The 22359-nt window shown below is 41.8% G+C and overlaps 1 protein-coding gene across 1 annotated transcript in view; it reads left to right on the forward strand.

Annotated features, from left to right (window-relative positions):
* The first annotated feature begins 6786 nt into the window (after positions 1–6786).
* The window catches only part of LOC134535571 (Golgi apparatus protein 1), a 62925-nt gene continuing 47352 nt past the window's right edge, over positions 6787–22359 (forward strand). The window contains exons 1-3 of the mRNA XM_063374765.1: positions 6787–7280; positions 18821–19147; positions 21384–21626. Coding sequence (XP_063230835.1) covers positions 7011–7280; positions 18821–19147; positions 21384–21626 — 840 coding nt within the window. The 5' untranslated portion in view covers positions 6787–7010. The remainder of the gene's footprint in view (positions 7281–18820; positions 19148–21383; positions 21627–22359) is intronic.

Consider the following 22359-nt stretch of genomic DNA (forward strand, 5'->3'; position numbering starts at 1 on the left):
TACTTTGTTAACGTAACTTTGCGCCACGTCATTTGTGCGCGCCTAATTTTCATTAAGTGTACTTGTTAACGTAACTTTGCGCCACGTCATTTGTGCGCGCCTAATTTTCATTAAGTGTACTTTGTTAATGTAACTTTGTGCCACGTCATCTGTGCGCGCCTCTCTTGCACCAAGTGTACTTGGCCTGCATACTGTTACCCGAGAAACCAGTGCCACGAAACATTGAACATGAACCGGCCTGCACCTCGCAACGGACAAGTAGCCCTCAGGGGCATGTCTGTGCTCAGTAATTGTATGGTGTGACGTCAATCCCTTGAATAAAGGCACGTCGCTACTACGGCAATCCTACGCATTCTTCTTTAACGTAAATTCCCAGGCAAGACCGCCGACGGTTCTAGCGGACCACGCTGGGGCAACGAACCACGAACCCTCATTGGTTAGACACCGAGCTAGCCTGGCGCCCTCCCGGAACATAAAACGTTAATCAGACCAGCCACTCCGCTAGAACTCGCGCCCGGACTCGAACACGAGACCGCGGACGACGGCAAATGGCGCCCCTGCGTGTGGCAAAATTTTTAAACAAAAAACGTGAAAATTGAGTAAACGGCAAGAAAACGGCCATTTTGGACGCACCAAGAGCGGCGGACAAAGGATCTATCAACCCCCACCCCCAGCGCTGACATTCCAGCAGAGCGTGCGACGCAGGCGAACATCACAGCCCAGCACCACCCCCAACCCCCCGTCACTCCCGCACCCGCCCGCTTTCACTTTCGCGTGGCGGTCAGAGTACTCTTCCCCCCCCCTCCCACCTAACCACCCTCGTTTTTCACTCTCCGCTTTGTGCGGCCATCCGGGCGCTCAACCCTCACCCATCCACCCCCTATCAACTCTTTGCTTCGCGCGGCCATCCGGACAGCTCCCCTCCCCTTTCAATCCTCCACCCGCCCGCTTTGTGCGACTGTCCGGGCACCTGCCCAGCCGGCGAGCGCGACCCCGCGCGCAGACTTGCACAGCGCGCACAGAGCCGCGAGTGAAAAACACGAATCGACACAGCTGAACACGCACGATAACAAGAGATGTATGCAGATGAATGCAGCGGGTGTTACCACCTCTACCCGAGATGGTACTTAAACGGCAGGATCGCCGCGGGGTACGAGTGTGGCTATTGTCAAGAGTATCGCACAACCGGGATGACGATGTGTGGAAACCTGTCGTGTCCCGGAGGAAGTAGCAGGGGCTACCACTGCGACGAGTGTGCCAGCCTATGGCATCGTGACTGCACCAACGAGCGTGAAGGGACTTTGAGGCGCGAGTTTTTCACGTTCACGTGCGCGCGATGTGCCGCAGAACGAGCCACCCAAGTGCAGTATCCGGAAGCAACGTCAATAATTCCTCCCCTACGATACGCCGCGACGATTCACGACATCGAGACGCCACTCACGCAGACGCATGACGTATCACGAACACACGCCCCGACGACATCCGCACCGTCACGTACAACCGTCCCGACGACGACGACCTTCAACCTGACGCCACTCACGCCGACGCACTATGCCTCACCAAGGACGCCTTCCGTCCCGACGCCGACGCTCGTCAACCTCTCGCCGCCAATCCTGCTCCCTCCACCCCCGGGCCCAAAGCCACCAGCCTCAACACCCCTCGCAGACCAGACGCCACTCAACATGACGGTGACGACGCTTGACCCGCCGAAGCCGACCGAACGACGCATGACGCCGACCGTCCCATCGCAGTCTGTCACGACGTCCCGAACCCGCCTCGTGTCGGAGACATCTCACGACGCCGGGATGACCTCGCCACCGCACCTGACCACCGTCACCGTGCCGCGAAGGACCATTCCGACGCAACCCGCATCGTCTCCGACACCTGCCTCATCCGGGACGCCACCAGGCTCGACAACGACACGTCGCGCCACACCGTCGCCACCGCCTAGCTTCAACGTCATGCAGCCGTCCTCACTGCCACGTGAGTACGCGGCCTCAAAAGGGACGCTGGACAAGGCAACGCCCAGGGCCACGACGCCGAGACGTCTGTGCGAGGCCCCGCCGCCTGGATTCGCCCCGCGGTGCCCACCTGGCTTCGAGGCTCAGTCGCCACGACACCACCCCTCGGCCGGCCTACCACAGCAGCCGCCGAGGCGACGCGCTCTCTGTGCTCCAGAGGCGCCACGACGCCGCTCCTCGGACAGTCTGCCACAGCAGCTGCCGAAGCGACGCGCACTCTGTGCTCTAGAGGCGCCACGACGCCGCCCCTCGGACAGCCTGCCACAGCAGCTGCCGAGGCGACGCGCTCTCAAGCCGCCACAGGCGCCACGACGCCGCCCCTCGGACAGCCTGCCACAGCAGCCGCCGAGGCGACGCGCCCTCAAGCCGCCACAGGCGCCACGACACCGCCCCTCGGACAGCCTGCCACAGCAGCTGCCGAGGCGACGCGCCCTCAAGCCGCCACAGGCGCCACGTTGCCGCCCCTCGGCCGGCCTGCCACAGCAGCCACCGAGGCGACGCGCGCTCAAGCCGCCAGAGGCGCCACGACGCCGCCCCTCGGTCAGCCTGCCACAGCAGCCGCCGAGGCGACGCGCGCTCAAGCCGCCAGAGGCGCCACGACGCCGCCCCTCGGTCAGCCTGCCACAGCAGCCGCCGAGGCGACGCGCGCTCAAGCCGCCAGAGGCGCCACGACGCCGCCCCTCGGACATCCTGCCACAGCAGCCGCCGAGGCGACGCGCGCTCAAGCCGCCAGAGGCGCCACGACGCCGCCCCTCGGTCAGCCTGCCACAGCAGCCGCCGAGGCGACGCGCGCTCAAGCCGCCAGAGGCGCCACGGCACCTGGACGCCCGACCGCCCCACCACCGCACGTGACCGCCACTCGGCCGATGACACCTGTCATCCGTCTGGCACGACGGGCCGCGAAACGCCCGCATGTCGGCAAGGCTGAGCCGGGCCGTGCCGAGCGCCGCCCGCGCTTACTGCCCGCCTGCCGAGAACCGCCTGACCTTGGTCGCCGCCGCCCCTGCCGGCCGGCACCCTGGCCACCACCGCACCGCCGCTCGCTGCGAGACACCGCAGCCGCATTTGGAACCACTGTCACCCCCCGAGAACGAGTCCGGGGAGGTGCTTAGGGCACAACCGCAGAAGACCACGCCGACACCACCCCATGGTGACGGAACTGGACGACGAGGACGAGGAGGCCTCTACTCCAAACCCGCCCGGCACACCGGAACGGGAGAGGAGGCTGTACCCATCCACGCCGTACCAGGTGCCGAGGGACTACGTCAACAGGCCAGCACCCGGACAATCCACGTGGGACAACCTGGGACCAGGACGCTTGCCCTATCAGCCGCCGCCCCCACAGGCACCACGACGCCGCCCCTCGGCCCGCCTGCCACAACAGCAGCCGGGGTGGCGAGCACATCAGATCCAGGGCGCTGACCCTATCAGCCGCTGGCCACCACAGGCGCCACGACGCCGCCCCCGGCCGGTCCACCACCGCGGCAGCCGGGGTGGCTTGCACAGCAGGTCCAGAGCGCCGAACCTACCAGCTGCCGAACCACGGGCGCGCACACCTGCTCCAGAACGCGGGGCCTATCAGCTGCAGAGCCGCGAACCGCAACTGGACAGAGCTGCCGGAGCTAGGGGTGCTACCACGTGGCGGGTCCATAAGCGGCGCAAGGTCGGGCTTCTCGATGGGGGGGCGTTTGACGTCGTCCGACCGACGACCATCCCTAAGCCCGACCTGCAACCGCCAGTATACTCTCCCGCTAACGGAACGCACCCCTGGCCGTGGCCCACCCGAGTCGAGCGAGCCACCGAGCCGAACGGCCAAACCAGACATTATTATTATAAAGCACACTAAATCCGAGTGGACTAGAGACGAACCACACCCATTCCCCCTCAAACAATTAATTACGAATTTTGCGACCTTAAAGTCTCTTCCAGACGCAGTCATTTAGTTTTTAACGTAATGAGGTCAGGCTTGGCGCGGCAGGGGCCGACGCGCCACCGGACGCCATGCCAGTTCCGCAGTTCTACTCGACTCGCGGACCGGGACGGACCTACGTCCCACGGAGAGACCACAACCATTATCTTCATCGCAAGTAACGTCCGGTAAATATAGTCATTTAGCATAAACCAAACCTTTTTCTATTCACCTCTCCGTGCGTGCCCGGTCCGTTTTTTACGGTTCAGGACCTAATCCGACCGCGTAAACGTAAAGACGTCCCGCACCACACCTGGTGCTCAGGGTCGCTCTTCAGCATACGGCACGGGCCGTCTCCCGCAAACCACAGAACTTTTCTTAAGGCCACGCGCCTTCGCGCAGACCACAAACCCGCAAGGAAAACTTCGCCAAGTTTAGTGGCGGTGCGTGTACCACCCCAGTGGGCACGGCACCAGCGTAGAAACAATCGCTTACGGGACTGGCCGACTCCAGTCGCCCACAAACTCTGTGTGCCACGTCATTTGTGCGTGCCTAATTTTCATTAAGTGTACTTTGTTAACGTAACTTTGCGCCACGTCATTTGTGCGCGCCTAATTTTCATTAAGTGTACTTTGTTAACGTAACTTTGCGCCACGTCATTTGTGCGCGCCTAATTTTCATTAAGTGTACTTTGTTAATGTAACTTTGCGCCACGTCATCTGTGCGCGCCTCTCTTGCACCAAGTGTACTTGGCCTGCATACTGTTACCCGAGAAACCAGTGCCACGAAACATTGAACATGAACCGGCCTGCACCTCGCAACGGACAAGTAGCCCTCAGGGGCATGTCTGTGCTCAGTAATTGTATGGTGTGACGTCAATCCCTTGAATAAAGGCACGTCGCTACTACGGCAATCCTACGCATTCTTCTTTAACGTAAATTCCCAGGCAAGACCGCCGACGGTTCTAGCGGACCACGCTGGGGCAACGAACCACGAACCCTCATTGGTTAGACACCGAGCTAGCCTGGCGCCCTCCCGGAACATAAAACGTTAATCAGACCAGCCACTCCGCTAGAACTCGCGCCCGGACTCGAACACGAGACCGCGGACGACGGCAACTTGTGCAACGCACCATCGTGTAACATTTCTTTTGTAAACTTGTGCCACATTTTATTAAGTAACTTTCAGACTTAGTTGTGTGTAATTGTGTAGTTTTTTGTATTTTGTGACGTCACCTGTTGTACGACGTGGCGTGTAACAAACGGCGTTACACCCAGGCCACAGTCGCCTGAATAAATGACATACATCATTTATTGCCTTATTTCAGCATATGATTATTTCACCCTACGATTCCCAACCACCTCCGAGTAGGGAATTCCTTAAACCCACGCAACATCGCCGACGGTCCTAGTGGGCCACACAGGGCAATCGACCCCACGACCCACCTACCGACTAGCACCAGAGCTAGTCTGGCGCCCATCCGGACACATTACATTCACAGCAGCCACTCCCGCTAGGAACCGCACCGGGACTCGAGCTCGAGACCCCGGACGACGGCAACGTCACGTTAACCTATCGTTCGTAAACCGACTTTACAGATAACCATTTTTTTTAATGTCTTCGTCTGTGCTGTCGTGGTTGTGTTATCCACAATAGGTACCTGTTAGGTTCATCATTAGGTTTATCTGTTTGACATCATCTGATTTAGGCTTATTTTCTGTGAATTTATGTTTCAATTTTTATTTGTTATTTTGCATTTATGAATTTTTCCCTTGAAAAACACTTCAAAATTGCAATGATGTATGGCCAAGAATATTGTACCTATTAAATCAAAATTCCCAATTGCATGAATACTTTAAAGAACAAAATAATATAGTCTGACTCATATACTAATCTTATATTTTAAAATGATTTTATTTTTACTACATGGTTATACAAGTTCATCTCATGATTTAGGCCACTTACAGAGTCAGGTAAATAAAATCTAAGCAAAAACTTAGAAAAATAGAGAAATAATTTTCTTTATTTCAAGTCATTACTGTGCAAGCCCCGTTAATACACTAACATCTTAAACGAGCACACACGTTTTGAATGCTTTTCTATAGTGCGAAACATAGAAATACAATATATTTACAGGAAATCAAAGTAATACTTTTTAAATGTCTTTGAGAGTAGTTGTGAAAAGGCTATGACCATTTACTTTCCTATTTTTCCAGAAATATGTCAGTTATTTGTGCCTGTCTCTCACTTTCGATGCTGCGAAGTAAAGTCGAAGTATTAACAAACGTTTTAACAGTGTTGATTATGAATTTTATTTCATTGCTATCTCTCTTCCCAGAAAGCGTATATCTAAAAACCAGTCCTACCAAAACTAATATGCGGACAGAAATGTCCAAGTGCCCGCCCTTGCTTAGTAGACATTTTCTACTCTTCCAACTCTTCTTCCTGAGGCATCTTTCTACTCCCGTAACCAATCAACATGAAATTAATGCATGAATTTTTGCATCCCGCATGTCAGTGCCCAGGGTTTTCCCTGTGTCTATGCAGGTTTTACCTGGGTCCAATTTATCTAGTTTAGTCTAGAATAGTCAAGTGAGGGGAGTTAGTCATGGCGCCAATTGCTGCCATGGCTGGCCAATCCCCCTCCTTAGCACATATGCATGTTCCCCCTTTCTGCATGGTACCCCCTGCATGATTAGAGCGTATAGGCTTCGGCCTGAGACGCACTTAGAGTCTCTCCCTAACCCGGACCCCTCCCAATACACTTTAGCTTAGGTTAGGAAAAAAAAAATAGCGTATATCTATTTGGTTTCTACGCTATATTTGCTATACGGTTTAATTTGTCTGAGCTCTTTGAAAAAGATTTTTTTTTGTGTAGTTTGTAAATGCACCCGCAAAAACGTAAACAAAGCTACTGAGCTGATCGTCGATCTAAAATTTTGCGTGGTAAAACAGTGTCGTGAGCTTGATTTTGCTAATCCGTAATGTAATACTGTTGCAGTAGATAAGTGATGTGTTGACACTGCAGTGGTAGAGCTAATGTTCAAGTATATTTTACTTTTTTTTTGAGCTTGTTTAAAATGTTTGCTTTTAGAGCAGTATCGTTTGTTTATTATATATATATTTTTTCGGTGTTGTATTTTATAAATTGTAGTAATGCAGAGAGTAGTAAAGGACATACAAGTGTCAGTCGCTCACAAAGGAGTATTCAAACTGTAAATCGCAACGAGGTTTCCAAAACTAAACTCATAAATGAATCTGAGTGTATTGCAGACATTAAAAGGTTATGTGGAACTTTACCTCCAAACTCCGACGATTTATTTGTGTTGGAATGTATCCAGTCTTTCAAGGTTAGTTTTTTTTTCTTTTTATGAAGTTTTATGTTAACCTTTACTATGTGTTGTTTCAAAATGAACTTGTTTACATTTACAAGAATTTGCTCGCCCATATAAGCCGGATTCACAATACCCGGGAACGAAACGTTAATGGGACGCCGAGAGCAAAACGATGTTGACTGTACACATGTTTCAAAGTTTTAAACAAAACAGAATTATCAAATTACGTAATTTTCGAATTTGGTAAACTACAAAATGCAGCTGTTTTGTATAATTATTTTGTCAGATAAGAACTTATACACAAGTAACAAATGCAAAACAAAAATTAATTATTTTTATGTTATAATTCAAACCAAATTAAGTTACTCAATTTATGAGCCAAAAGTTCGTATCTCCTTGTCACTTTTCTGATGGTCTGAACAGGAAGCAAATGGTAGTCTGACAGGAATAAGTAGGACATTTTTCATGTTGATTCCTGAAGAACTTCCATACCCTGCCATCAATTGTGCTGTGTTGCAGCTGTCTGATAGGCTGCTGATCAGCTCTTGCATGCTGTTGACTACTAAGAATTATGTAAATCATTTACTCGTGGGCATGATAAAAATGCAGGCACAGTAACATGTGGATATTCGACACATTGGTTTGTTTTAAATAAAGTTTTTTATCGGTACTTATGTGGTAAAATCTTTGAAAGATTTGTGCAATGGGAGTGCATGACTTGATGTAATCTTTTGGACATACGCCATTGCTAAGCACTTTTTCTGTTGAAGAAAACTAAAAAGTACCCAAAAGATAAAAAACACAAATTAAGCAAAAAATTGCTGTTGTCAACAGGATATAATAATCACATAATATTCCATTACAGGAATATGGTCAACAAACAAAGAAAAAACAAAGAAAAATGGACTAAGAGAACGAAAAAAAACCCACAAATGATGACAGCACAAAAATATTGAACCCAAAAAAAATTCAGCACAATAGTTGAAACGAGACAAAAAACACGACAAAACGAAAAGACAAAACAAACACAATAGTTTTCCTAAACAGAAGAGAACGAAAAAACCGCCACAAATGATGACAGCACAAATATATTGAACCCAAACAAAATTTAGCACAACAGTTGAAATGAGACAAAAACACGACAAAACGAAAAGACGAAACAAACACAATAGATTTCCCAAAATATAAACAAGCGACGTTTCGGGAACTGATATCTGCTCCCATCCTCAGGCAGAGACGCACATGGTACATACAAAAACACAGGTGCGATTGAGTAGGAGCTGGAACAGTCCATTTTTCTTTGTTTTTCTTTGTTTGTTGACCATATTCCTGTTATGGAATATTATGTAATGTTTATATCCTGTTGATAACAGCAAATTTTTTGCTTAATTTGTGTTTTTTGTCTTTTGGGTATTTTTTAGTTTTCTTCAACAGAAAAAGTGCTTAGCAATGGCGTATGTCCAAAAGATTACATCAAGTTATGTGGTAAAGTTAAACAGTCATGAGCTGGAGAAAGTGCAATGCAGAGCAGAAAGTTGGGTTATGGATATGTAAAGGAGAACAGGAGATGTATAATAGGTCATCAGAAATGGTTCTGGAGTTGGGATGCGAAACATTACAGTTTGGTAGGAGAGTAGAAAGGTTGGCAGGGTTGCTACAGGTATAGAAAACGGAAAATAATGAAAAGTCAGGGAAATTAAAATGGTCTGGAAATACCTGAAAAAGTCAGAGAAATTACCAAATATATCTGTAATTTTTCCTTGTGACTGCAAAAATAAACAGAAAATACCATTTCCGCCAACATTCAGGTGCTTCACAAACTGCCTCAAAAATGGTTCTGGAGTTGGGATGGAAAACATTACAGTTTGGTAGGAGAGTAGAAAGGTTGGCAGGGTTGCTACAGGTATAGAAAATGGAAAATAATGAAAAGTCAGGGAAATTAAAATGGTCTGGAAATACCTGAAAAAGTCAGAGAAATTACCAAATATATCTGTAATTTTTCCTTGTGACGGCCAAAATAAACAGAAAATACCATTTCCGCCAACATTCAGGTGCCTCAAAAACTGCGCAAAATTTACTAATCATGAAATTTCTTTGATTTTCCATTTTCTGAAACCCTGGTTTTTACTTTAAATACAAGGAGACTAAACTAATTTCCTAATGCTTACGTACAAGAATGATAACCTACATTTTATAGCTTTAAGTGAATCTATAATAATAGTATAAAAACATGTGTATCTATCTAAAATGACATTAATTTTGCTAAGGTGACATATTGTAAAGCACATACGTCTTTTTTCCCCCAAATGCAAACCAAGTTAGCCGCAGGATAGTTTGTGTCTGGAAGGTCAGGGAAACTCGATTCAGATCTGGAAAAGCTGTAAACGTCAGGAAAATTTGGAATTTCAAGCTCTTATGGCAACCCTGGTTGGTAAGGCTGTTCAATGTGCTACAGGGAGAGGAGGGCTAAGAAAGCTGGGAACTAGGATCCACAGAGTGGGATACAGAGAAAGGAAAGATCAGGAGTGGAAGCCCCGCAGGGAGTAGCTTCGAACGGAAAGTGGGAGGCAGTCATTCGTGGCGTGGTCAGGGAGGGAATGGAATGGGCTTGAAGGATAAAAATTGAAGTTGAGAGATGAAAAGGTCATAGGGGGAAGGCTGAAGGGAGGGAGAGTGAGAGTGAAGTAAGGGGAGGATTCCTTGCCACTGGTGGAAAACCAGTTGAAAGTCGAAATTTTAAGTTCATAAATCCAGGGTAGGCCTACATAGACAGAGTTTCTATTTCTCAAGCACAAGTATCTATACAGGTATTGGTTGCATGGGACTGAGCCTCAGCTGCAGTGAGCCAATATTTATGCTGACAGCTGTGCTGCTCTGCTGACTCTGTGATGTAAAAAGTGATTGTCTCATTATTAAATTATAACATTATCACATAATAATTAGAGTTTTTATTTGTATTATCATTACAATTTACTATGGTGTAAGTTATTAGTTATGTTTGTTTCATAATTGAATATTATAATGTAATAATAGTATCAAAAGTATTCTTTATTTACAAACAAATGTCGACTTCTCATTGGTATTGTGCCTTTGCACATCTCTTGCACACTTTTTGGTTTGCGTCTTTCATAATGGCCAATAGCGTGCACAGTGTTCAGTGGCAGTTGACCAGCTGTGCCAATAGAATAAAAAATTAACCGGTTTCATTGGCACGGCTCTGCCCCGCCTGTCTGCAGTCATGTGATTGGTGGCTTGGCCAATCAGATGCTCAAACTTATTAAACAGGTTGAGTATAACCTGGAAATAGTATGTATGGATTATATTTGTTTGCCAAAATTAAATCTTGTTTGCCATGAATTTTTGAACTTAATTCACAACTTAGAGGTATGGATATATTGGGAAAAGTGTACAATGTAGGGGTATTTGGGTGCTTGTAAGCAGGGTTGGAAAAAAAAAGTAAAAAAAAAAAACAATATTTGTAAAAAAAAGCCAGTTTTTTGATTCTCACTGTGTTCAAATGAAAGCCATACAACATACTGCTTTCTGCCGCTCATGTTGAACCAGAAAGTTATACCATTAAAGAACTGAAGTCCAGAATATCTGCACATCTGACTGGGACTTAACCACAGAAACAGTATTTTCCCACAGGAGGAGGATTCACCATAGCAAGGGTGTTTCCCACAGAATGGGGATTTACAGGAGTCAGGGGTATCTCACAGAATAGGAATTTTTTTAATAATAAATTTATTTGTTTCCTCTTTTTTATACTTGGACTACATTTCACCAGTTAATTTAATTTTAGAGCAGTATTCAGCTGGATGTAGGTTATAGCTTATTCTGATAATTTAAATAACATCTTGATTAATATATAATCTTTTTTTTCCTGTAAATCACAAGAAACATTAATGAGCAAACTTTTGTTATTAGAGTGGATTTAGACCTTTCATTAAAAAAATGAAGAAATTCTATTTAAAAATACATAATTTAAAAAAAAAAAAACTATTTGGTTTTTTATAACAACCACTTGGTTTAAACCATGTTTTAAAGCATTCTGCTTTAAATCAGCCAATCCTGCTTATAATTAAATTAAGTGTCCTTACTACCTTAAGCAACTAGCAACCTTGTTAGGAGCATGACATTACTCTCCGAGGAACAAGAGGGGTTTAACAGCTCATGCATCCCAGCCTGGTCTGTGTTTTGTACATCTACCGTTCTTGCCAAACTGTAGCTTGTGTGTGTGTGTGTCTCTGGGTGTGTGTGAGAGAGTGTCTGTGTGTGTGTCTGTCTGTGTTGTGTGTCTCTGTCTGTGTTGTGTGTCTCTGTGTGTTTGTGTTTTTTTTTTTGGGGGGGGGGGGGTTTGTTTACAGGGTGTCGACATGTTAAAAAAATTAGGAAAGTCGTGAAAAAGTAACGAAACTGAAGTATTAGTTACAGATGTCTCGAAATACATAGCAATGTTGGTGGAAGTGACGAAACTTTAATTTCCAGCAGCTATTTGCTAACCTGCATTTTGTCTCCATGCCTCCCTCATTTTATACACACATTTGTCGTGGCCTCGTCTATGATGAAGACGTGGAGACGGGGTGGACGTCGCTCGGTCGTTTGGTTGTCGTGGTGTTTGCCCGGCGCCAGCTCTTGGGTAGATCAGCCTCACACTCTGAGGTGGGAGTGGACAGTTCGGCCCAGTGCAGCTGACCGAGGACGTGCTTGCGCGGAACAGGCCTGCGGGGACGGGAGGTAGAAGGAGGAAGCTGCCCGCAATCTCGCAAGGAGTCGCTAGCGGAAAGGTTGGAAGTAGGGGAGAGGGATGGCCGCGGTCTCACGAAGAGTCACTAGTGGATGGGTACAAGAGAGAGGGAGAATGAGAGAGAGAAGGGAAGCCCGCGGTCTCACTAGGAATCGCTAGCGGAGAAGGAGAAGGAGAGAATTAAGCCAATAATATCACTATTTACTGTGTTGGTATTTATTCTCCCAGATTGGCTGGGAGAGAGGTGAGTTGTCTAGGCTTGTTAGCCCGCACGATTTATACAGTTTCCTTCTACAATCGTTCGTGTTAAAACTTTACATATTGCTATCCCTTTGGATGTTTTGCATTTACAATGTTATTTACAAGGCTACGAAACATACTTACACTACACACTTAATAATCTTCATAAATATTTACAATATCATAACATGTCTTAACATAACTATAATACATTGTCTGTTCATATTTACAACTGCCATCTGGTGATGACTGGTTGCACTACAATGGCCATGGCCGGAATGTTGTGCCGCGGACAGGACTGTGACCCAGGTTTTAGTTTAAATAAAGAGGAGGTACGACGTCACATTTAACTACAACTAGTTTGAGACTAAACATTTAAATTGTGTGGAAATTTATCTCTGAAAAGGTAGCAGCTTTGAAATACACAAATTGACATGTTTCTCTGAATAGTAAATCTATTTCTTAGTATATTTAATTTTTTTTGGTTACATGTAAAAATGAACCTGAGTTATAAAAAAATTGTAAGACACTTTAATTCATATGTCCTGAAAAAGTCCTGCTGTTGGTTCACTAGATATTTGTAGACACTCTGGTTTACACATGCATGGAAATTTGGCAACATTTTGTCTCTTTAAGGTTCACTCTTAATTGTCAAACTATTTTAAAATTTTCTTTTAATGAGTGCTCTATTTTTCCAACTATTACTCACTTTAGATTGTTTGTATAATTTATAAAAAAAAAACTATACTGTAGTTTGCTGTAACATGGTTTGAGTTATGTCAACCAGATTTTCCTCTCAGTAGGAATCAAAGTTCATACAGAGGACTTGAAAGACAGAACAAGATGAGGTTCAAGGTCTGTAAAAGTATTTCTAAGCAATGAAAAACAGTTGGTAAACTTCAGCATTCTAGCTGATAAGGAAAATATGAAAAACGGGTAAATTCAGGTATTTTAAAAGGTTTCTTTGAATTCCGGAAAACACAGGGGAAGTGATAATATTTAAGTACAAATTAGTATCTGTAATAATTTTTCTTACATTATATTATTTAATTTTTTTTAATTGAATTCAACTTACGGGTGCAAACGACTCTGTATTAATTTTAAGCACAGTAAAATATCTAAATTTTTTCGCATAGTAACATTCAGTAATGTATAATTCCAAATTTTTATCAAAATATTTATTTGTATTATTTTTCAGACTGGCAATGTTGGTTACGTAGTGTTGATGTAAATGATAACAGTACAAATTGCATATTGTACAGGAAAAATTTGCGTAATCAATTTTGCAATTTATATGTTTTTTAAAATCTTATTTTGATAATAATTTGTATTGTAGCATAAGCCATCTGATATCTTGCCAGATAGATGGATGAGACAGGGACAGACCCCGACTCCAGGCAGCTAGTGCTCTGGATAGATAATCTTTAGCCGCCTTCTTCCTCTTCCAGTTACCCCTAAACATAAAATTTTACAAATTCAAGCAGAAACAGCACATTATGCAACTAAATATTAAGGGTTTTAAAAGATGTAGGCTTTTCGTCTTTTTTTTTATTATTTAAATTGCTGTTATTTAAATGGCTGTTGCAGTTTTATTCAGGTGTTATAACTACCACAATAACAAATGAGAGATAGTATTCTGATATTGTTGAAAATGTTTTAAATCTGAAAGCTCAGGAAAATTAGCTGAAGTAAGAGTGTGAGAACCCTAAACTTGAAATTTACCACACTCCCCATCACTTGCAGCAGGTATGCAAAATGAATGTTATGATGATCCTTATTCAATACACACACATTTCTCATGTTGACTATTTCCTCCCTTAATCATATGTGTAAATATGGTACGGGCCAAACATCAACCAGGGAAGGATGGGGAGCGGGTGGAGGAGAGGTAAGAGGTATATAAGGGAAAGTTGGGGAAGGGAAAACATATCTTGGGACAGGGCCAAAGAGGTTGAAAAATCGCCTTGGGTATGGGAGATCTCTTCGACTATGTAGTGCTTAACAGAGGATACATAGATATACACACCATAGTCATTATAACAATTTATATTTTTAGAACAGTTGATGTGTGATCGGACCGTAAGAACCAAGTAGAATCGGCTTTATTTGCTTCCCTAATGCTCACCCTGCTGTTTGGCTCTGCTGGTTCGTTATGAATAGCGCATTTCCTTTGAACTATGGAGCCCGGCTCGCAGGAGGTTTGGCCCACACTATACAATAATTATTGTAAGTATTGAGGTTGATGTATGAGCTTTACCTTTTATTTTTCATGATTGGTATGCCTGGAAATTAAAAAAATGCTGAATGGCAAAACTAATACAGTGATATACACCTATCCCTCACTTAGCACATCTTCAGATTGCGCGGATTCATTTAGCGCGAAATGAATTTTACTGCCCCAGTCTTGAATAGCACGTCTGTAAATTTCAGTTAGCACGAAATCTCCGCAGGCAAAAAAAAAAAGTCTGGCACGACGCCATGAAGTCTGACTATGCTATCGGCTGTTGTACAAACATCAGCTATGGCAAGTTAAGTTGCGGCTATGGAGTTGAAAGGACCAAATGTTTTTACGTCCACGCGTATGCCGCCGTGCCGTACCATTGTTGCCTGGCCACAAACTGGGCCGTGAACTCAGTCTAGCCAGTGGCAGGGAATTCACTCAAACAAAAGTAACGTCTGCCCATTCAGATTCCGGTAACTACGTGCTTGATCACTCATAATCCATCGTGTTCAAGTATTTGAGACAAAACTAGAAGTGCAGATTGTCATGAAGACCACGCTTATGTTGGTCTCACTTTAGTTTTAAGCAAGTCAACTGTGTGAACAATCGTACTAAATAAGGACTCTTACCAAAAGTTTATATAAGTCTGATGCTGTTGGTTGTACTAACGGGAATATATTTGACATTAGATACCGGAACAGAAATGAACAGATGTTTCACATGGAAAAGGTTGTTAAATGAATGTTGCAATGAAAAAAATAATCATTGGCCTGACAGGATTGGTGTGAACCAGGTGGTGATATGCGAATAAGCACTTTAATTTTTGAAAAATTATAATGTAATATCCGGACAGTAATATCAGTTTCACTGACAGTAAAGTATGGTTTGGAAAGGTACGCGACGTGAGTTGAAAGTCACGCCCGGGTGGGCAAGTCAGCCAGCCGACTGACGATAAAGTATATAACCTCGTATCTCCCATTACGCGTAGGTATTTGTCATACAAAGTGTGATGGGTGGTATATAAAAATAAATGGTGTGACATATTTATAGTTGAGTGTTATTCAACGCATTTATATTACGTAAAGTATATTTTCCTACACAATTTTGGAACACATTAAATAAATTAGCCTTGCTATTTATGGAAACTAATGCTTCAGAATACGTGATTTCAAATAACACGAGCATTTTTAGGAACAAATTAGTCGTGCTATGTGAGGGATAGGTGTTCTGTATAATTTGTAAGTATTCTTTGATGGCTATAGTTTGATTTATTATAAGAAACATTATGTAGAATAGTTTTTTCATAATATCTCAATATCACTATTCAATTCTTTGCTTAATCAATTATAAAAACAACTTACAAAATTAATCAAAACTTAGTGGTTATTATAACCAGAATTTGTGATAGTTATGAAAAAAAATTTATAACATTAGGAAAAATTCCTGTAATTACATATTCTCAAGAGAGTTGCCACCCAGAACTCTTTACAGCTCTGAAGTAATTGTGAGAGCATAAGAGCAGTCATACTTAATCAGTTGAGATACTGCCTAAATGTTGCACCCATAGTATTCCGTCCCCAGTTTGTCCTTTGATCTGTGAGGTTTGGTAGCAGTGCGTGTGCCGTTGCGATGTTTTTGTATTTCCTTAGTAAGTGGTTCTATATGTATATTAAAAAGATGTATGTCTAGTTTGTAATTGTTTATAAATTAAGTATTTGTAACCATCGTGAACAGCTTTGCTGGACCTGTGAGCACTCATCACGTCTCACTCGAGTTACGCTCGCCATCGAGAGCAGAGTGCAGAGTTCCAGGTGACGGAGTCATACTCTAATCTAGATTTTACTAAAGTTAAATAAAGACTACACACAGAATTAGGAGAGGTATCCAAATAAGTAAATTATTTTACAAGTCCTAAAATTTTGTTTGCACTTGCAGTTAAATTGTCAACATGGTGATGAAAGTAAAATTTTGAATCTAAAAGAATATCCTGATCACACACACATTGAGCTCTCAGTATCCTGTTGTGGTTTATTGCATAATTAAAATTTTCTGTATAAGTCTTCAGAGAATATGTTATACTTTTAATCATGTTTACATTTATTTTTATTCCATTAGTTTGATACCATTTGGTTACGTAATTTTTATCTTTTTGCATCAGTATGCAATCACTTGGTGTTCTAATGGCAGTGTATATTTTTAGATCAGCAGCATTGGGGAGAGCTCTAGTATGCTGGACTACATTAACTATGTCATTTATAAAAATTACAAATAAATAAAGGTGATAAAGAGTTCCACCCTGAGGCACTCCTGATGGTGCATTGAAAGTAGAAGATAAAGTATTTCCAATTATAACAGCAAAGAATCTTTCCTTTAGATAGCTACGGAACCAATTAGTGTAACAAGCGTTCAAATCTAAACTAGTTAATTTATCTACAATTAAAGAATGATTGAATGTATCAAATGCTTTACCTAAGTCAAAATATATAGCATCTACCTGATTGAGATAAAATTTTGTCATACGTATAATTAAGTAAATGCAAATCAATTTGTAATAGTAGTTTTACCTGGTACAAAACCATGTTGACAGTCTGATATTAAATTGTATGTTTGAAAAGAAATATGTTTATTTATAACAATTTTTCTCTCAAAATTTTAGAAAAACCACGTAACAGTGAGATTGGTCTATAGTTTGTAACTAATTGTTTATCATCTTTTTTAAATATTAGTACTACAATAGTTTGTTTCCATAATTTTGGATAGATTGTAGAAGACAGACTTTTATTGAAAATATGAGTTAAAATAGGTGCTAAAATCTCCTTGCAGCCCTTAATAATAAAGTTGAGAATTCCATCTACTCCTGTTGATTTAGTTGGCTTTAGACATTTAATTGTCCAAAAAATTTAGCTGATGATAATGATAGGTAGCATTAAGTTAGTTTCATATTTATGCATTTGTGGTTGCAGATGCATATCATGTAGCTGGTCATAAACTTCAGCAAAGTGTTTACCAAAGGAATTGTCTACAGCAGCTGGATCACTTAATAGTACATTATTTTCAATTTCTTCAGGAGACTGTTTGCAACCTTCCTTCATAATTTTAACATATTTTCAAAATTTAGACGAGAAGAATTTTATTTTGTCATTTATAATTTCAATACATTTTTTAAAATCGTTTTTATAATAGTAATAAACTTTACTCATTGTGAACTTTGAGTTAAATTAAATTTATTCATATTTATTTATATTGTAAGTCATTAAAAGAATCCTTATAAGTCTGTTTAAAGACTCATTAATTTTAGTTTATGTGAAACAGTACAAACCATGTTCAACCACAGCAATGAACAACCAACCACCCCTTGTTGGGACCCTTCGATGGCTACTTGCGATGCTTGGCAACACACCTGGACCAACCAAAACCATTCTCCCGTTATCTCTTCTCCTGACAATGGCTGAGAATGAACAAAAAAAAAAATAATTGAGAAGTGGCCTCAACCCAGAGACTCATAATTATTTTAGATTTAAGCTCTGTTACCAAAAAAGCTTTAAAATGTTGTAATTAACTTTCTGTGGAGTATAATTTAAGGCTGAATGAAAACTTTTTAAATGTTAATAATACTCTTCAATTGCCAATACATTTTACTGTGATTTTATTTATTTTACAAAGCTCTCTGAGAGCTAAATTTGTTAAATGTAAAAAAAAGTAAGTTTGTTGCATCCATTAGATTTTTTCATGCAATAAAATTTGCACAGAGTGAAAAATCATGTTATATAAATGTTATAAATAACATTTCAACAAATTATGCACTTTTTCAGATACAGTAATAAAATTCAAAAGTTATAAATAGGCCTATTTGCAAAATGCAGGCTCTCGTGGACATTGTGTAATAAACTATCTTGGCTTTCGAGGTTGAATCACATCGAAGTTGTGCAGATGTTTTGCTCTGCATTGCAGGAGGCATCTTCAAGGTTTATATATGTCCTAAATGTAGGTATGTGACATTTATGAATTACAAAAGCTTGGCTACCAACCTCATGGAAAGAAATGCCCAAGTTCATTGTACTTGGGCAGTTTTTGACTTGAGGTTGATTTTATTTCTCACTTAAAACCAGTCAAACATATTGTACTTGGTTACTTTTACCTTCACAGCATCCACTTGGTTTTGTAAAAATAAAAGGATGTCTTAACTCAATTTCGACAAAACTGAATATTTATGAAATATTGTATGATTTCTGCAATGTGTAGTACTACCAAAAAATCAATGTGTTACATTATGTCATGGTCTACATTGTATATTTGCACAGCTACCATCGCACGACTAATGATGATTTTCCTTTGGAATGTTTGAAGGCAAACGAGCTGAGCTCGATCAGCGAAGTGTGCCAGCACAAAATATGGGTTCATACGACGGACCTGGTGAGCGACGACAACTTGGTGAAGCTGCTCGACAACGCGTGCTCCCAGGACTCGGTCGTGAAGAAGTGCAGCAGCTCCGGCGGCAGCCTGCTGGCGTGCCTGATCGACCGCCGTGAGAGCATTACGTACTTGCCGTGCAAGGCCTTCATCCAGCGCCTCGAGTGGGTTGTCTTCAGCGATTTCCGAACCATCTCCTCCTTTGTGAGCGAGTGCCGGGCCAGCATAGAGAAGTTTCAGTGCGGTCGCCTGCCATCTGAAGAGGTTTGTGTTTCTTGTTTTTTCTTCGACATTTTCTCTTTAACACAAATTGTAATATGTGTCATTTTGTATAAATATCAGCAAAGAAGTACTGCACAACAGTTTCAGTGATGAATGTTTATATTTTGAATAAAATTGCCAGTAACATTATACTAGATTCTTAATCATTATTGTTGTCACTGTTTTTTAAAAGGGCCTTGATGCTCGTGATTTCTAACATGTCACATTTGTGTGGCGAAAGTCATCTGGCATGACTCCAAGTTACGAGCACCAGGGCAGTGGAGAGGGATTAGTAGAAGTAGCTCACTGTAGTCTCAAAGGCCTTATCAAGTTGAGCATATTTGCCTAACTACGGTATGTAATAGCTTACTTTTATTTTTATGGTAAACCAACTCTGTTGACTTTTAGCTTCAGTCATTGGAGATGACTTCTTGAAGTTTATTGATGATTCAGAAAATTTTTATCTGTACTACTGCCAGATTTATTAACTATTCACTTATTTACATCCCCCCCACAACATGATGATATACTGATTCTTAAGTCACGGTCTCACATGCCATATTGATTTTTGTTTTCCATTTTTTTCATAATTTTTTTTAATTTAAGGGCTCTTTCCTTGCAATTCTGCCCAAATATTTTCAACAGATATTCATTTGATGTAATATTTCTGGTTAAAAAGTTTTGCGAGTGATAATAATTATAATATGTATTGAAATATTTTTGGCAGAGAAACAAATGAAAAGGATTTTTTGAGTTAAAAAATTAGAAATGGCCCTTAAATAAAATTAATGATATAAAAACTAAAAATCAACATGGCATGTGAGACCAAGAACTGTCAAAATTATCTGATGTAACAAGAACATGTTTGTTCGCCTACAAATGCCACTCAGACACACACGTTTTAGTTTAAACCATTATTTGTCAAGTAGGTAATTGAAGCAGAACATATTCAAATCCACTAGTAAAGTAATGTCGACCACTTGCTGCACTGAAACGTGCACATACAAACTGAAATTATATTTCATGACCTCATCAATGCACCAGCTTCATCCACCATGGCACTTGATCCCAAAAGTTCTATTGGTAAGTAAGTTTTTCAACGATGGCCTCAAAAGTTTTCAATTCCCCAGTGTGGGCACATGGTTTTTATCCATATTTAGCAGTTATGAGTCAAATTCATTTTCTAAAATTCAAATCTTGAATTTGATTTTTAAAATAGTGGCTCATATCCAAATTTAGATCTCAAGAGTCAGGAATAAAATAATAAGTGAACAAATACACTCAAACATAAGTTTTGAAGAAAGAAAAAAAAATTGAACTATAAAAAAATGTATTCTTAAAACACAAAAGCATATTTATATGTACATCATATAAAAATACATTTTTACTCACAAATATTTCCTGAAGTGTTAAACAACACTGTAGTTGGTGGAAAGCACAAACACTTTTATACTGGTTATGTAAAATAAAGTAATTTAGGCCTCTTCAACTTTTCAAATGTTTTTCTTGGAACATTTCGATTTGTCGTCAATATAAAATTATGAGAGATTTTATTTCTTTTGATGATTTGTTTGGCCCATACCCAATATTTAGTCTATGTTAGGGTGATACTCAATGTGTTACCGCCTCGTGCCCTCACATCTGCCGTTTATATCGACCATGTGGAGACGTGAGTTGGAAAAATTTCTATTCAGACAATTTTCTGGATAAATAAATATAACCACTGTAGCTTTCTGGAAAAATTTTTCCCTATTTCCCATTACGAACTTAGATTTACCTCATTTAAGGTAGGTCGATTTACATGATGGAATTATTTATTTTCTGCAGACTGGTAGGTAACTATTTAAGTAACAATTTTTTTGTTCCTACAGTTGGTAGCGTGGGTTCTACCAAACTTTCAAAATGTTAAAGTGAGCCATCAGGAGGTAAAGAAAGCCCAAAATGTATGTTTTATTTGGTTCAGTTTGCATAAAAAACGGATAAAATTTATTTGTGTTTCTGTAAGAATTATTTATTTTCTGCAGACTGGTAGGTACTATTTAAGTAACAATTTTTTTGTTCCTACAGTTGGTAGCATGGGTTCTACCAAACTCTCAAATGTTAAAGTGAGCCATCGGGAGGTAAAGAAAGCCCAAAATGTATGTTTTATTTGGTTCAGTTTGCATAAAAAAGGATAAAATTTAATGTATGTTTGTGTGAAAGTGTAAATGATGAGTAAAGTGATGCCGTGTGTCGACAGCCGGTGTCCCAGGGCAGGACGCTGGCCTGCCTGCAGCAGCGCGTGGACGACCTGGAGCCCCGGTGCCAGAAGCAGGTGCTCCACCTGTCCGAGGTGCAGGCGGACGACATCAAGCTGGACCGCCAGCTGTACCTCGCCTGCCAGCCGGACCGCCTGCGCCTCTGCCCCGACATCCCCCCCGGCAGCGAGGACGTGTACCGCTGCCTCATGCAGCACCGGCTCGACCGCACCCTGAGCGCGGAGGTGAGCGGCCGTCACGACCGAGGGATACTGGCATGCAGCCTTAGTTTCCTTCAAAAATTACTTCATTTCATTTTTATTACCCAGAGCCCTTAAGTGTCCTTACATTTTACTATTATTCTTATATAACTATATAACAAAATTAATAATTAATTAAGACTATTTAAAAGAGGGAAAATAATAATTGATACTTCTATTCTTTTGTATAAAACATTTTTCATCAAAGAAAGAAGGAAAAATTTGTAACAGAGAGTTAAAAATTCTTGGTGTTAAAAAAATATTTTGAGTGTGAGGTTTTTCTTATAAATATGTTCAAAGGTTCACTTTTTTGGAGATTTTGCTGTATTTCTATTTGTGTCATTTTTTTTTTTACAATAAATATTTTTGAATTTAACTGATCATGGGTTATAACTACGTTTTACCCTTTTCATTTACATATATATTTTTGCGTAGGAAAAAATAAACACTGCCATGTTTTTTGTAGTGATGTGAGAGAAGTCATTCTAGTTACATGTTTTCATTCAGACTTAACTAGAGAAGCTAACTGTTCCTTTTAGTTCTTTTATTTCAAAGGTCCAATGTGTAATGGCTGTGTTTTAGAAAATTAGATGTATATTTTGCCATGAAAAATTCTAAGAAAAATTCTTCCATAAGTTACCTTATGGCCAAGAAACAAAAAAACAGCAGATGGCCCAGTGCAATGCTAAAAAAGATAGTTATAAAATTCGAGAGTTAG

Source organism: Bacillus rossius, chromosome 1, assembly GCF_032445375.1.
Source record: "Bacillus rossius redtenbacheri isolate Brsri chromosome 1, Brsri_v3, whole genome shotgun sequence".
NCBI classification, from domain to species: Eukaryota; Metazoa; Arthropoda; class Insecta; order Phasmatodea; family Bacillidae; genus Bacillus; species Bacillus rossius.